The 14,470-nt window shown below is 37.8% G+C and overlaps 1 protein-coding gene across 3 annotated transcripts; it reads left to right on the top strand.

Moving 5' to 3' along the window:
* Positions 1-537: 537 nt before the first annotated feature.
* On the top strand, positions 538-13,854 carry si:ch211-106k21.5. 3 transcript variants are annotated; one of them, XM_073926227.1, is made up of 3 exons: positions 538-645; positions 8,853-9,434; positions 9,565-13,854. In XM_073926227.1, the coding sequence occupies exons 1-3, from the start codon at positions 633-635 to the stop codon at positions 9,567-9,569; spliced, it is 600 nt and encodes a 199-aa protein (XP_073782328.1). In that variant the 5' UTR covers positions 538-632; the 3' UTR covers positions 9,570-13,854. The 3 variants fall into 3 exon arrangements, with proteins under 3 accessions (XP_073782328.1, XP_001337309.3, XP_073782317.1); XM_001337273.9 differs by having other exon boundaries at positions 8,853-13,854; XM_073926216.1 differs by lacking the exon at positions 538-645 and adding an exon at positions 3,835-6,048 and having other exon boundaries at positions 7,442-13,854.
* The last annotated feature ends 616 nt before the right edge of the window (positions 13,855-14,470 follow it).

Below are 14,470 nucleotides of genomic sequence, written 5' to 3'. Positions count from 1 at the left end.
ACATGTAAAACATGACTTTACAACAAATAAGAAAGAACATTCAAACTGTTTGATAATTTAAAATATTTAAAAAGTAATACATGACTCTTATGTTTGGTCAATATGCGTCACAGATTTATATTGAAAAGGAGCACGAGGAGCGTGGTGTTGCTATGGTTACCTCAGACGAACGCGAATAATCGCTAGCTTTTGTTAGCGAGCATTTATCGAACTTTTCTATTTTATCTGGTTGGGGGGGGGGGTAGAGTTTTTTTTAATGCTTGACATGAATAGCGTTAAAATTATATCTGAAACTAATATACAGGTTTAAAAGACCCTCCACCGTCAAAGCAATATTTAATAAGGTAACGTAGTCAGACACATTATGATGCAAGTCTGCTCTCCCAGGTAACTTTTCCTCTAGTTGTGTTGACACAATTTCCCTCTGCATCACACACACACAGCACAGGAAGCAGAATTTCCACATTCCCGCCGGTGTTGTGTTGATGAGGAGTCAGAACACACCCATAGCACGCGCGCGCGCGCACACACTACAGTAGAGAGAGAGAGAGGCAGATGGAGCTGCTGCTGCTCTGAGTGCTCTGGGTTGCGGTCATCTGAATGAATGACAGCTCTACCAACAGCTCACAACAATGACACGTGAAGGTAAGCGTCACTTGAGCACTATTCTGTCGCTATTACACTTGACTTCACGCGAGTGAATTTTACGGAGAGAAAAAAGTTCCATGCACACAAATTTGGTTGTTTTGATCAACAAACAAAGTTACTGTATTTATTCGAAACGTATTAAGTGGCTTTGCATTTAAAATTGGGTTTAGTTTTGCATTGCTTCATTGTTATTTTATCGTCGTTGCCCCGTGCAGACTCACTGTAAAGCTGCGCTCGAGTGAAATAAAAGATCCGCTATCTGAGAGGAAACTGCTGGACTGGGTGTAACAGCGCACATTGTTCAGCAGTGAGATCATGGAGGATTGGTTTGAATATACCCATCGCTTTATTGAATTCACAGATTGGGATCAAAACTTTAAGTATGCATCTATTAGGTCACATGCCCTTTATTACCGTTTAAGCCTTGCCATACGTATGCTGGTCTCTTTAATCTCACAGTCCTGATCCCTCTTGCACAATATATTGACAATTTAATCAGTTCCCATGACTATAATGATTTTAAAGAAAAGTAGTCCTCAGAATACCATTGGTTGTCTTATTTTTGCTGGATGTTTTGATGTTTTCTTTTAACGATTTTGTTAACTATTGCAAGTTTCAGTCAACTAGCAATCGTTAATGCTAACTCCTAAAACCCCTTTAGACTAATACAAGGGTGAACAGACGTCCAACATTTAATCTCTACTTTTAGTTTTCTAACTTATTATTAAAAACAAACACATGGTTTGTCCTGTATCATCCATCCTAAAATCTCTTTAAAGCTAGTCTTCTGTCACACAAGAATAGTTCAATCAAATCCAATCAATCCAGACAACTTAAGTCAGGAATCACTTAAAGGGCACCTATGATGAAAAATTTACTTCTGGAAGCTGTTTGGACAGTCTGTCTGTATATATAGTGTGTCCACTGTCGTATTGGAATGATGTAAACCCGACACAACGTGATGTAAGAGTGCGGTTTTCAAGATGTCCTCTCCGCAGCCCGCAGCTTGATTATGCAGGTGATCATCAACTACGTAGCGGACCTTGTATCAAGGTAACGCCCATGCTACTGTGACAAATGGGTTTAGAGTGGGGGGAGGTGTAAGCGATCGTCGACTTGTACTGCCCACTAAGGTAATGCTCATGCTACTGTGATGGTTGGGTTTAGGGTAGGGGGAGGTGTAGGCGATCGTCATCACGTACCGCCGACTAAGGTAACGCCCATACTGTAGGCATAATGTAGGCGATCATCAACTATGTAGTCGACCTTGTATGCCCACTAAGGTAGCGCCCTTGCTACTGTGACGTTTGACCTGGTCAACTACATCATCAAGTTGTGGGCTGCTGCGAGGTCTCGCGGTGTTCCCCACCTACCCAATTGATTGACAGGTGCCATGTCTCCTTAATAACATACACATGTCCACAGAACATGTTTTTGCAAATAAACTGGGATTAAAACATTTGTTACAAATCTCTGTGATTTTTTTTATAAGTTTTATAAGTTGAAAACTTATAAAATAAGTTTTATAAGTTGATGGTGATTATAGCGGATTATAACGTTCGCTATAACGTAACGGATTCAGTAAACGTGTAGTAATGTGTGTGTGTGTGTGTGTGTGTGTGTGTGTGTGTGTGTACTGCAAAATGCATTTGTGTGAGACTCATCATTTCAGAAAGGCTTGTATGAGCTCCACCACCAATACATTAACTAAACTTACTTGGTATTTTTAACTAATGAGCTGTATTTTAGCTTCATCCGAGTCTGTCTCTGTCACTGACTGCTGTTTATCTGATTTAACATATGATGAGACGACGCAATCTCACAGCAATTCATAACTTTTTGATTTAGTGGCTAATTCGTATGAATTTGTACGCTCTAATTTGTACAATTCAGTACGATTTGCTCATCACCCAATGACGGTTGTAGTTGGGGGTGGGGTTATGTGCCACGCCTCCTTTTTAAAATCATACATTTTCATACGACTGAGCTTGCAAGAATTTGTAAGAATTAGCCACTAAACTGACAAAACGTAAAATACTTAAGTTTCCTCGTGAGATCAGGCTGGATGAGAAGCAGATATGCATGTGGGACGCACAAAGCAGCTAATTTGCATTTAAAGCCACAGACTACACAATAAACTATACTGTACTCAAGACACTAAAGAGGGCAAATTCTGGAGGCTATAATAAATGATCTGATGGGTATTTTGAGCTGAAACTTTACAAACACATTCTAGAGACACCAAAGGCTTATCTTGCATCTTGTAAAAGGGGTAAAATAGGTGCCCTTTAAGTGAGTCAAACATGGAGCCCCTTTACCATTAGTTATAGCGAAAAAAAAAACACAAACCGCAGAAACAGTGAATTTACTTTCATTTCATGTAACCATCCACTCAATCAGCACTTTAGTAAAACAGCTTGTAAACAATAATGTTGGATTTACCTCAGACAAACAAACATTCAGTGTCCAAAACTCTATTTATTAGCAAAGAAGGAAAAAACTCTGGAGACGAGCACTTTTTCTTAACTTGTTACTGATGTCTAATCTATTGTACAGTATACAGCTCTGGATAAAATTAAGCGAAAACTTCAATGTTAGAATACATATGAAGAGTTCAGATGCAAAAACCTTCAAACTGCAAATCTAAAATGAGCATATTTTTCAGCTTTCTTTGTTTTTGATGAGTTATTTCATTTTGAAAACAATTAAAATAACTTATTCTTTGCCATAAAAGTGTAATTACTAAATCTAAACACTGGAGCCTGATCAAAACACTCATTTTAGAAGAATTGTATTTTAAATTAAGAGTTTTTTTATTATCTGAACTCATATTCTGTCTCTAGAACATGAAAGCAAACTCAATAGTTGGATTTGTTTAAGGCACGTTTAACAGGCATAGCTGAAAGGATCTTGTTGCTTGTGTGTGTACATTCAGATCAAGTTTTCCTTCATTGTGTGAATGAGCACATCACTAAAAAGTTTCTATTATGGTTCGGTTTCGACTTACAGGATTTAAAATATCATCAGCTCAGTATAAAACAATAGTAGTCAACGGAAAGTCCCCACCGTTATAGAAACAACAAAACCTATAAGAGAAACCTGGGTGTTTAGTTTAAAATGTAGGTGATTTTTTTCAGAGCTTGATTGCTCAACATGAGCCAATTTTTCTCTTTCCTTTTTTCTTTTAAATTGTGCTTAATAGCCATTAGAGCACATTACGAAGGACTTAATGTGGGTTTGGACATCTCATATTAAATCTGCTAATCTCTAAATGGTGCTACTCTATTACATATATAATTAAAAGATTTACTAGCTGAGTTTCTGTATTAGTTACATCAAGATTTATGATGCTGGTCATTTGTTCACATGACAGCCTTATAATTTTGGTGACAGAAAATCTTCAAACTAGTGTTGGGTAAACACAGCCGATGATATCTGCTGTAAAGTGAGCGCTTCAACTGTACTGAATGCAGTTTCTCAGCTCTCGTTCCTGATGTGGATCGTCTGTGTTGTCAAGGGGGGTTGCACATTCCTCTCCCATTGTTTACATCAGGAAAGTCTGATGCCAGGCCTGTACTTGTGGGGGGAACCAAAACATGCCCTCAACACAGCAGGGGAAAGATATCAGAGCAAAGTTCTTTTAAAGATAACAAAGAATATGCTTTTCTGTCAAGAAACTAATTAAAGAAACATGTCAGCAAACAAGTCATATTTAACTTAATGTGATTGTTCACCCAAGAAATTAAATTCTGTCATCATTTACTCATCCTCCACTGGTTCCAGACCTGTTTGAGTTTCTTTCTTTCTGTTCAACACAACAGAAGATATATTGAAAAACATCCATTGACTTCCACATTTTTGTACCAACTATGCATATTTTTTTTCCTAACATTCCTTAGAATACTTTGTGTTCAACACAAGAAAGACATTTATAAAAGTCTAGGAACCACTTTAGTATTATTAATTGTGAGGATATTTTCATTTCGGGAGAACTATACCTTTAAAAGTAATACATTTTCTAATTAAATAAAATGGGTGCATTGTTTCTGATGAATATTATAGTCAGTGATTGCTATCTCAAACATTTTTTTGGTTTATAGCAAAAGAAACCTCTTGTAAACTTCAGTAAAATCAAGAATATGTGATTTGATTCCTATATTTTATTGACAAAAATACAATAAAATTGTTTTCAATGTTTTCATTGACCAAAAAAAAAAAATTATGTAATAAATATCAGCAATTTTTGGATGACTACATCACACATGGTGTTAACTGTTCTTTACCATGTTTAAAAGAAGTTTGTTAAGGTCTGTGTGAACCGGAGGTTGCTGCAGTTTTTTATTTTTACCATGATGATGCATTTCCAACTGAATTTAAATATTGATTAGGGACAAATTTTGTGCTCTCCTTTCATCTTTTTCTTGCAGCAAACTAACAGATAGTTTAGTTTAGTAATTCTCTGAGCACAAACTTTTCCTTTGTATAATTAGCCATTCTTTGTGTATTGCCTCTTCTTGTAGAATTGCTGAATGCTTCCTCAATTGTTTGCTGCTTTGGACAAAATTGTCTGGTAAATGACTAAATGTCTAAATATAAAATGTAAGCACTTTTTTTTTTACCAGAGCCATCAAACTTGCATCATCAGAGGCGGACTACATTCCAGAGAAAAGATTTTGATTAATTATTTTTTTTTCAGTGGATTAGTTTGCACAGATTTATTGTTTACATTAAGACTAACATCATGCACTAGGAAAATAAACCTAGTACATTTTGATTTATTACAGACTTTAAAGTTTTACAAGTACAATTTAGCTGCTTAGCAGTCTGTGGTTGTTGTTTGATTTTCCCTTTCTTGATACATGTAGGTTATATAGATCTGGAGATCTGGACTGAACACCAGACAAAAACTTTCAGTGCATACCAATGAACTTGAATAATTTAATGACCATAGGCGTTCCATGAAAAACATTATTTTGATGGTAGTATGGCTCATACATCTCAAAAATGTTAATGGTACCTAGCATTCAACCATGCCATTTGCTCTGCTGCTCAACATCTCAGGACAGATGTTTGCTTGTTCATCCACTGCTCATGAAAGCCTGCATGGTCACGTTGGTCCTTGAGACATAAAAAGACTTAAACTCTTTGTCATTTTTCCATTTAGAAATGGGATTTTTGATTTTTTTTTCACAATTCTCTTAGAACTTTTAGCTCAGTATTTGCTTGCAACGACTGAGATGCTCTTTTTATGCCCAAACTTGACTCCCTCATGCATTACAGTTCAATTAAGATATTCATTGATCTTTTACTATTAATTTGCTTTAAATTCAAAGTGAATCTGGAGAAATTTTGAATTTGTAGTATTGTCATAAATAAAATTTAAAGATGGTGGCGCAGTAGGTAGCACATTCGCCTCATAACAAGAAGATCACAGGTTCGAGCCTCGGCTGGGTCAGTTGGCATTTCTGTGTGGAGTTTGCATGCTCTTCCTGTGTTCACGTGGGTTTCATCCAGGTGCTCTGGTTTCCCCCACAGTCCAAACACATGAGCAATAGGTGAATTGGGTAAGCTAACTTGTCTGTATTTATTTGTGTGAATGGGTATGTATGGGTGTTTCCCAGTGATGGGTTGCAGATGGAAAGGCATCCGCTGCGCAAAACATGTGCTGGACAAGTTTGTGGTTCATTCTGCTGTGACAACCCCAGATTAATAAAGGGACTAAGCCGAAAAGAAAATGAATGAATGAATTAAAATGTGAAGAGAACAAAACATATTCTTGATTTAATTGCATTTTACAAAATGTTCCAACTTTTTTCCGGACCCGGGTTATATTACGTCTGATTGATGTACGTGAACAGAAAAGACCTTGTTGTCTTGCACTTCAGCCATCAAAGGAAGTGTGTGTGTGAGATATATTTGTTCAGTTTCCAACCAACCGTGAGCTGCATGGTTGCCAGATTAGATGTTTCTTTGTGAAGTGTGGACTCCTGATCCCAGACTCACCTCATCTCCATGCCAACTTCCACACCACTGACAACAGTGCAGTGTTGCTGTGCACACGGGATCTCTACCTCTGCTCAACCTGAACAAGCTGATCTCTGGAGGTCAAGCTTACAACACAACAGAAAGAGACAGAATGTAATAGGTGTATGTGCATTAGTTCACTCTAAGATGATGAATGTGTTGAAGTCGTTTGTGTTTTGTGGATGTATACATACAAATATAATTGTGTACTGTGTGTATATTAATAAATGCATAATAAATAGATAATATATATCTAAATATTTTTAAAGAATGCTTTACAGTGATATATTTGTGCATATATATTAGATTAGTCAGTACCAAAGCCAAAAATGTAACTAATCTAACAAAAAAAAAGTTAAGATCACAGTCCAAAAATGAGCACATCCAAATTAATATATTGGGGAATTTTTTTTAGAAAGAGAAACATAAATTTTATCAATTTTAGTTGAAATTACAAAACACAGTGGAATGAATCGCCAACTTATCCAGCATCTGTTTTATGCAGCTGATGCCCTTCCAGCCGCAAACCCATCTCTGGGAAACATCCATACACACTCATACACTACGGACAATTTAGCTTACCCAATTCATCTGTACTGCATGTCTTTGGACTGTGGGGGAATACGGAGCACCGGAGGAAACCCACACGAACACAAGGAGAACATGCAAACTCCATACAGAAACGCCAACTGACCCAGCCGAGGCTCGAACCAGCAACCTTCTTGCTGTGAGGCAACAGCACTACCTACTGTGCCACCGCGTTGCCTAGATAAAATGAAGTAGTTTGTAATTTAGTTTGCAAAAACACATTCTAAGTTAAATGTATTATCTTTTTATTTCTAAAAATGTTAGGTGACCAAACTCTTATTCTTAATAACTGTTTAATAAAACAGTTGTTTAAATGCTCCAATGATTATTTACTATATTCACTTAGTAAATGTATAAAAAATAAAATATTTTAAAGGGGATGTACACATTTATGCTGATCATTTAAGTGCATTATAGTTTATCTTTTTACTTTGGGATTCACATTAAAAGTTTATAATATTTTATATTGTAAACAATAAGACAAAACGTGTAAATTTACATTCATTTTTTTGTGTTTTTCTGTTTACTTCTGACATTTCTGTAAAAAAAATGACCATTTATGTTTTAAACAAAATAACAATAAGGTGCCATTTTTCCAGACTTTTATAAAAAGTTTTAGATAACACAGAGAAGAGAATTAAAATAAAGAAAAAGTAGCACTCTTGACGGTTTAACTTGGTTAACTCTAACGGGCTGGTCCAGAGTGTATTTCTAAGGCTTTGTAGTGTTTATAAGATGCAAAACAGTGTGTGCTCATGCTTCATTTGTAGAAAATCACATCATTTTTCATATATATTACTTTGATTATAGACAGCTACTCAGCTAACATGAAAACGACTATCATATTTCCTAGTTCCCCAAAAGGCCTTAAGAGGCTCTGATTGGTCAGCTTACATAATGTGCTGTGATTTGCAGATCGCCTCCATGTCACCAGTAAAGTGTCACGCCTCCACAAGCATGCGCTTTGTCTCTGCTGTGTAAATAGTATCAGTCAGACTAGATGTTAGCTGCATAAGTTTGATCCATAATCAGACAGAAAATGAAAAGGATGAACCTCATTCCTGCTCTCTAAAATCAAATCTGACAAGCATTTAGACCGCATATTAGCTGTCTGCTATAACATTACAGAGCCTCTGGCCATATCCTTTGCAGGGTGTATGCATGTAACCTGAAGGGTTTATGATTTTATTTATTTAATTTTTACCTTCATTTGGATAGGAAAGTTGAGAGAATTGACAGGAAAGAATTGGGAACAGAGAGAGGGGAAGGATTGGCATATGACCGCGAGGCGTAATCGAACTCAGGTTGCCATGAGCACCGGAGTCCATGTGTTAACACATTGACCACTACACCACTGGCCCCAAGGAGTTTATTATTCTATTAGCCCAGATGTATTTTTTTTGTACTCTGTAAAAGCCAATGTCTCTCTTTGCATTAAACTTTGATTGTATTACATTCAGAGATGTTATGTTCACACAGCTACATTACACAACAACTAAAGTTTAAAACATGATATCGTAGCGGACCACCCCTTTAACTGGTTAAATATGATTACTGAAGTTTTGCCTAATCCTTCTGCTTCTTTGTTGTAGGACTTGTCTTTTTATGTGGGTTTGGGTTTCTCCAAATGCTGCATGTGACTGAAGGAAACACCGGAGGATGCAAGTGTCCACCTTCCAGCATTTTGTCTAAGTTTCCACCTCTGATACCCAACGACACTTGCTGCTTGAACTACTCAGGATCTACGTTCAGCCTAGTGCCCTGGGCAGCTTTTTCATCGCAGACAAATCTGCAAGTTTTGGACTTGTCTAACTGTAATATCAGTAAGATTGAAGACGGTGATGCTGTCAGTTCATTGAGAGAGCTGTACCTCAGCCAGAACAGACTCACATCTCTCCCAAATGGCTTCCTCACAAAAGCCTATAGTTTGGAAGTGCTGGATTTGGGAGTGAATAATCTGAAGGACTTGCCCAAGCGATTTCTCCAAAGCTCGCATAAACTACGAGAGCTGATCTTGGGCTGGAACCAGCTGAGCGCTCTTCCTCAGTCATCACTAAAGCCTTCACTACAACATCTAGAGCTCGTTGGAAACCCCTTGGCCTGCACGTGTTCGCTGTGGGAAGGTCTTCGAAGTCATCTTCATGACAACTCCAGCAGCTTTCAGGACCTCGTAGGTAATCTGACCTGTGCCTCTCCTCACATTCTGGCAGGGCGGACTCTTTGGTCTTTGACAACCAGTGATGTGTGCCACCTGGCCAACCTGACCGCTCTCTTCATCCTGCTTCCCCTGTTCCTCCTCTTCAGTTTAGTGCTCTGCTGGTGCTGTGGCAGGAAGAAGAAGAAGAAAGAGACCTCATCTTTTAGTCCGACTCGAAAAAGACACAACTCCTCCCACTGCAACGGACGGTGGCCACATGCCAAACTGCCCACCGGGGACTCGGCAGTTTCAGTAAACAGTGGAAAGGAGGTTATACTGAGGAACCAGCTGATGCTTCAGCCCTCGTCCAACTTGTTAGGCAGCACTCGGGACATTTATGAGGAGGTAGAGATCAAACTGGGCTCTGTGGACTCGCTGGCTCCTCCGCCATCCACTTGTTCCACTGAAGGAACTCCAGGAAAGCAGGACCTAGACACAGTGAGTGTAAGCGAGGTGATGAAGGACTCTGCCGATCGGGAGAAGGTGTACCTGACCCAGTCCACTGAATACTACAGCCTGGTTCCCGGGATTGAAATTGAGGACTCAGATCATGGAGAATATGAAAGCGTGGACCTTTCGTGACACTGCAGAAAATGGTGCGTGAATATACACTCTTAAAATAAAGGTTCCATTGGGTGGTTTCACAGCAGTGACTTGAGGGGTTCTCAAACTGGACAAATGTTTTCATTCTTTCTAGAAAAATTTGCAGATGTATGTGTTTGATGCGCTTGCATGGCAGTGACTGGCAATAAGTTTAGTTACAGAAATTTAGATTAGGGTCTAATCCAATATAATAGGAACTAACCAAGGCTTAATTTGTGCCGGAACACGCAAGATCCGGAACCTCTGAAATCTAATCCGGCACCTCATTTTACCGATCCCCCTCTTCCCCGTCTGCTGTTCACTTTCACTTTCTTCCGTGACTCCCCAACCCTCTTTGCTTTCATTTGCAACAAACCCTCACTCTTCACTTTTGTCCTTCATCCGCGACATCCTCCGTCATCCAATGACCCCCGACCAATGACTCTCCTCTTTTGTGCGTAACACATCTCCATCCTTACCTTGATCCATTACCTGGATCTGTTCCGGGACCTTGCAAGTCACAAATTAATCACTGGAACTAACAGTGAAGAAAGTGTAAACAGATTGACCTTTTTTATCTTGTAGTCTACATTTCATCCCCATTTTAATGAAAACCACAACACAATGATGTCCTCCATCCTCCAGTTGTCGATGTTACCATGTGTGCCATGATTATGGTCAGTATATGTCGCTTCAGAGTTGCAAGGCAACCAGGAATATGGCCTATGGGTGATATTAGTTCTCAGGTCACTGGCTTAATGGCTGGTTCTGATAAATGACCTAGGGCTGGTTGCACCAGTAGTGCGTACGTTAAAACGTAGCCTAGTTGTGACTTAAAGCAATACTAAGTTACAATTAAAGCATTACTAAATATTTTAAGTTGCAACACTGAATTCAGTTTAAACAAAAAAAAGAGACGACAGCCAGATTAGTTTACATTGAGGAGCTCGAGATGACAATGAAGAATGATCTCCTTCACAGACTTATTTTCCTCCCAAATCTCGCTTTTTTTTTAGTTTATAAAAAGAAGAGTTTAATTTTGTTTCAAGGAATATTGTATCGATCAATTAATTCGAGAACTTCTTCGCGACTGAGTTATTCTCTCTGCTCTTTTCTCTTTCACGTGTAGGATATAAAAAAATTCAAGTTTAATTCTTTGATGACTTCATGTGTATTTTGTGTGCTCTACGGCTCGAGTTGGAGATATGTGCGTCTGTTATTAGTGAATGACTGTAATATAATTTATTTTCATACATCAGATATATAATTGCAGAATTTTAAAGCATTTAATGATTTAAATCCTTTTTATTGGATATTACGTCATTCAGTGTGACTACGCTGGACTATACAAAGAGTCTATGGTCTGTCTTAAGAAAATGTGGTGCAACCGAAGTGAGAACAAATTTGGTTTCAAACTAGCTATTAGTAAATAAGCCTCTCATGTGGACTTTACGTTTCAGTTTAAGAAAGAACTTATGAACAACTGGTGCAGCCCTACCCTGGTGAGTAAGGGTGTACTCACACTAGGCTATCCGAACCATGCCTGAGCACATTTGACCCCCATTTTCCAGTTCGTGACTAGTGTGAATGCTCTGTACCACACCCAAGCGTGGATCAGTTGGCTGGCCCTATCCTAGTTGGAAGAGGTGGGCCAGAGGGGGTTTGGGCATGGCACACGTAGTGTGTTGCAAAGTGTGCACGAGTGCAAAACTGAAGACATGAGATCACTTTTAGAGAACTGCTGCATATGAATTTATTACTTATTCTTACTTTTAAGTGACATGAACTATCATAGGTTATTAAAGATGCAAACCCCTTGCTGCATTTCAGCTACCACCTTCAGCTATGTGCAGCAGATGACATTTATGAAAATCTATGAGCGTCAAAAGCGTTGGATCTGTTCAGCAAAATATTCTGTTTGTCACTGCGTCCCAAACAACTCAAAATAACACAGCACGCTCTGGCTCGGTTGAGAAGGGTCTGGATGCAGACTTGTTGCAGACTTGTTGCAAGGTGAGCTTTATCCATTGCTTTTAATAAGCACACCTAACCCCACCCCTCACGGTGACATCACTAACTCCATTGAGTCTGACATTGCCTATCTGAGATATGCAGTCTCAGTTTGCAAATCCAAGTCTGCATCCAGATGCTATTCGCTCGGTTGGTAAAAATGCAATGTGGGTGAGGGCCTCCTAGAAACTACGATATAGAGAGAACTACTTTTTTTTTCCTCTTTCTAATTTCCTGGTTGCATTCACGGCATCAATAGGAACTGTAAAGTAACAAAAGTTCCCAAACAGTGACATCAAGCCCTGCGTTCAACAGAATAAACTACTGCAGGATGGAGGATGCAGTGATCAAAGCTGTGTATTCAGAGATGGAATGTAGATCTATAAATCATAGAGAGAAAAAAGGAAACCTAAATCACCTCTGGCAACTTAATCCATATAGTGGTTTAAAAAAAACTGCACACAAAACACCACAGAAAAAGGAAACCATTAAATGCAGGAAAACATTTGTTTTCTGAAATATGTATATATCCTGTAACACTTTAAAATACTGTGTTAGTGTTTAGTGCCAAATCAGTGTGAGCTTACATAACTGTAGTTCCTATTGATCTGGATTATACCCTACTTTGGAGATGGAGGTAATTAAGTTTCCCCAAAAGTTGTTCCTATAACCAATCAATCTCGGTTTTGAACACACCGAAAGCGTCTCTCATTAATAGTTTGATGAGAACCCCTAACGGATTTGTTCTTATATGAACTACACACTTAAATATCTTTGGGAGCAAAAGAACTTCAAGTTCTGCTTGAAACCCCAGATGCTGGTAAAGAACCTTTATTTTTAAGAGTGTACCCAAAGATGCTAATAAGTACACTGGAGTTTTGTCTATGTTGAACTGGACCACTGGCCATGATGTTTTCCATGATGCTGGTAATAAAGGAAGTCAATGCGCCAGTGCGAAGCCATTACCTTTGCATACAACATGAATGAAATATTGTACTGATAAAGTGTCAAACAGAACTGTTTGCAGACTCAAACAGACTGTTGCCAAGATAAGCTATCATATAGCTGTCGCCTGGATATTTTCATGATGTTACGATTTTTATATCTTCTCCATCTACTGATTTATAGACAGACAGGATGTTTTTACTATTGTAAGATTACTTTGTGCTTCACATTCATTTACAGTGTTTAGTGCCGATGTATTGTGTATTTGGTGTCGAACATAGAAAGAAATATAGAAAGAAAGAAAAAAACTAAAGAGAACCACAGTACAGCCTGTTAAACTTGCAGTTGTAATTACATTTTAAAGCAGTGATTTGCTAGAGTTTGGCTGACTGACACAAAAATATGGAGGATTACTGTTTTTATAACTGTGTTGCAAGCAGCAACTGTTTTGTCAATAGGATCTAGTCTGTATCTGCAGTTGGCCACAGCTGATGTAATCATTATTTTGGCTTTGTTAATAATTAATTTAGTTTAAAAACTTGTATAATCAAATCAACAGAACAGCTGTAGTCAAATGAACGGACTCTCAGATAAGATCAGGCTGAATTAGCAAGTAAAATTTAAGATAAGCAGATTTCAGTGGAAAGACTAAATAAAGGAAGAGAGGTCATGTACATACACCACACAGAACAAATAACACTCAGAGTTTACTGATAAACATGACTACTGTCTTTAATGATATTAGACGGAAATTAAATTTTAACAGAAAGCTAAATATTAATGTACAAAATTAGAGATGCAGCCTTCACGGTTAACTCAAATAAATTAATTATAAAATAGCAAAAATGAAATAAATAAAATAGAAATATTAAGGAAAAATGATCAAATGACATTAAACTTTCAATAAATTTTTATTAAAATGTATAATATATTATGTTAAAATAAAATTACAAATATAAAAGTGATTTATTAGAAACCCGATGATGAAGATGATGATAATAAAACAGAGATTGACAAAACGCACAGTTTTTATAATCCTGGATGCATCTGAGTTACACTGGAAATGAATTTTTTGTATGAATTTATTGAGAGCTTGATTGCAAAAATAAATGCATTTCATTCTTGGCTTTAAATAAAAGCTTTTTCACATAATGTTTGTTTTATTGTATATTTTAAGACCGATTCAAGCTTTTCCAGAGTTAATTAATTGGAGTGTAGACTTACTAAGTTAAGAAGAAAACATTTCAGGTTTGTTAATTATACTCAGTCCTCCTCAGGGAGCAGGTTTGAAGTGAATCTAGCAGATCCAGAGTCTCACACTGACCTTCACAACACACCATTTATCTGCTTCTGTGTCCCCATAATGAGCCACTCCATTCATTAGTGGCTGAAATCACTCAGCAGTAATAAAAAGCTAGCTCTGATTTCCTCCTGTGTGGGAGTTTGTAATTATAGCATTGGGTTACTGGGGCCTAG

Source organism: Danio rerio, chromosome 2 (assembly GCF_049306965.1).
Source record: "Danio rerio strain Tuebingen ecotype United States chromosome 2, GRCz12tu, whole genome shotgun sequence".
Lineage (NCBI taxonomy): Eukaryota > Metazoa > Chordata > Actinopteri > Cypriniformes > Danionidae > Danio > Danio rerio.
This window is presented reverse-complemented; position numbering and strand designations above follow the sequence as displayed.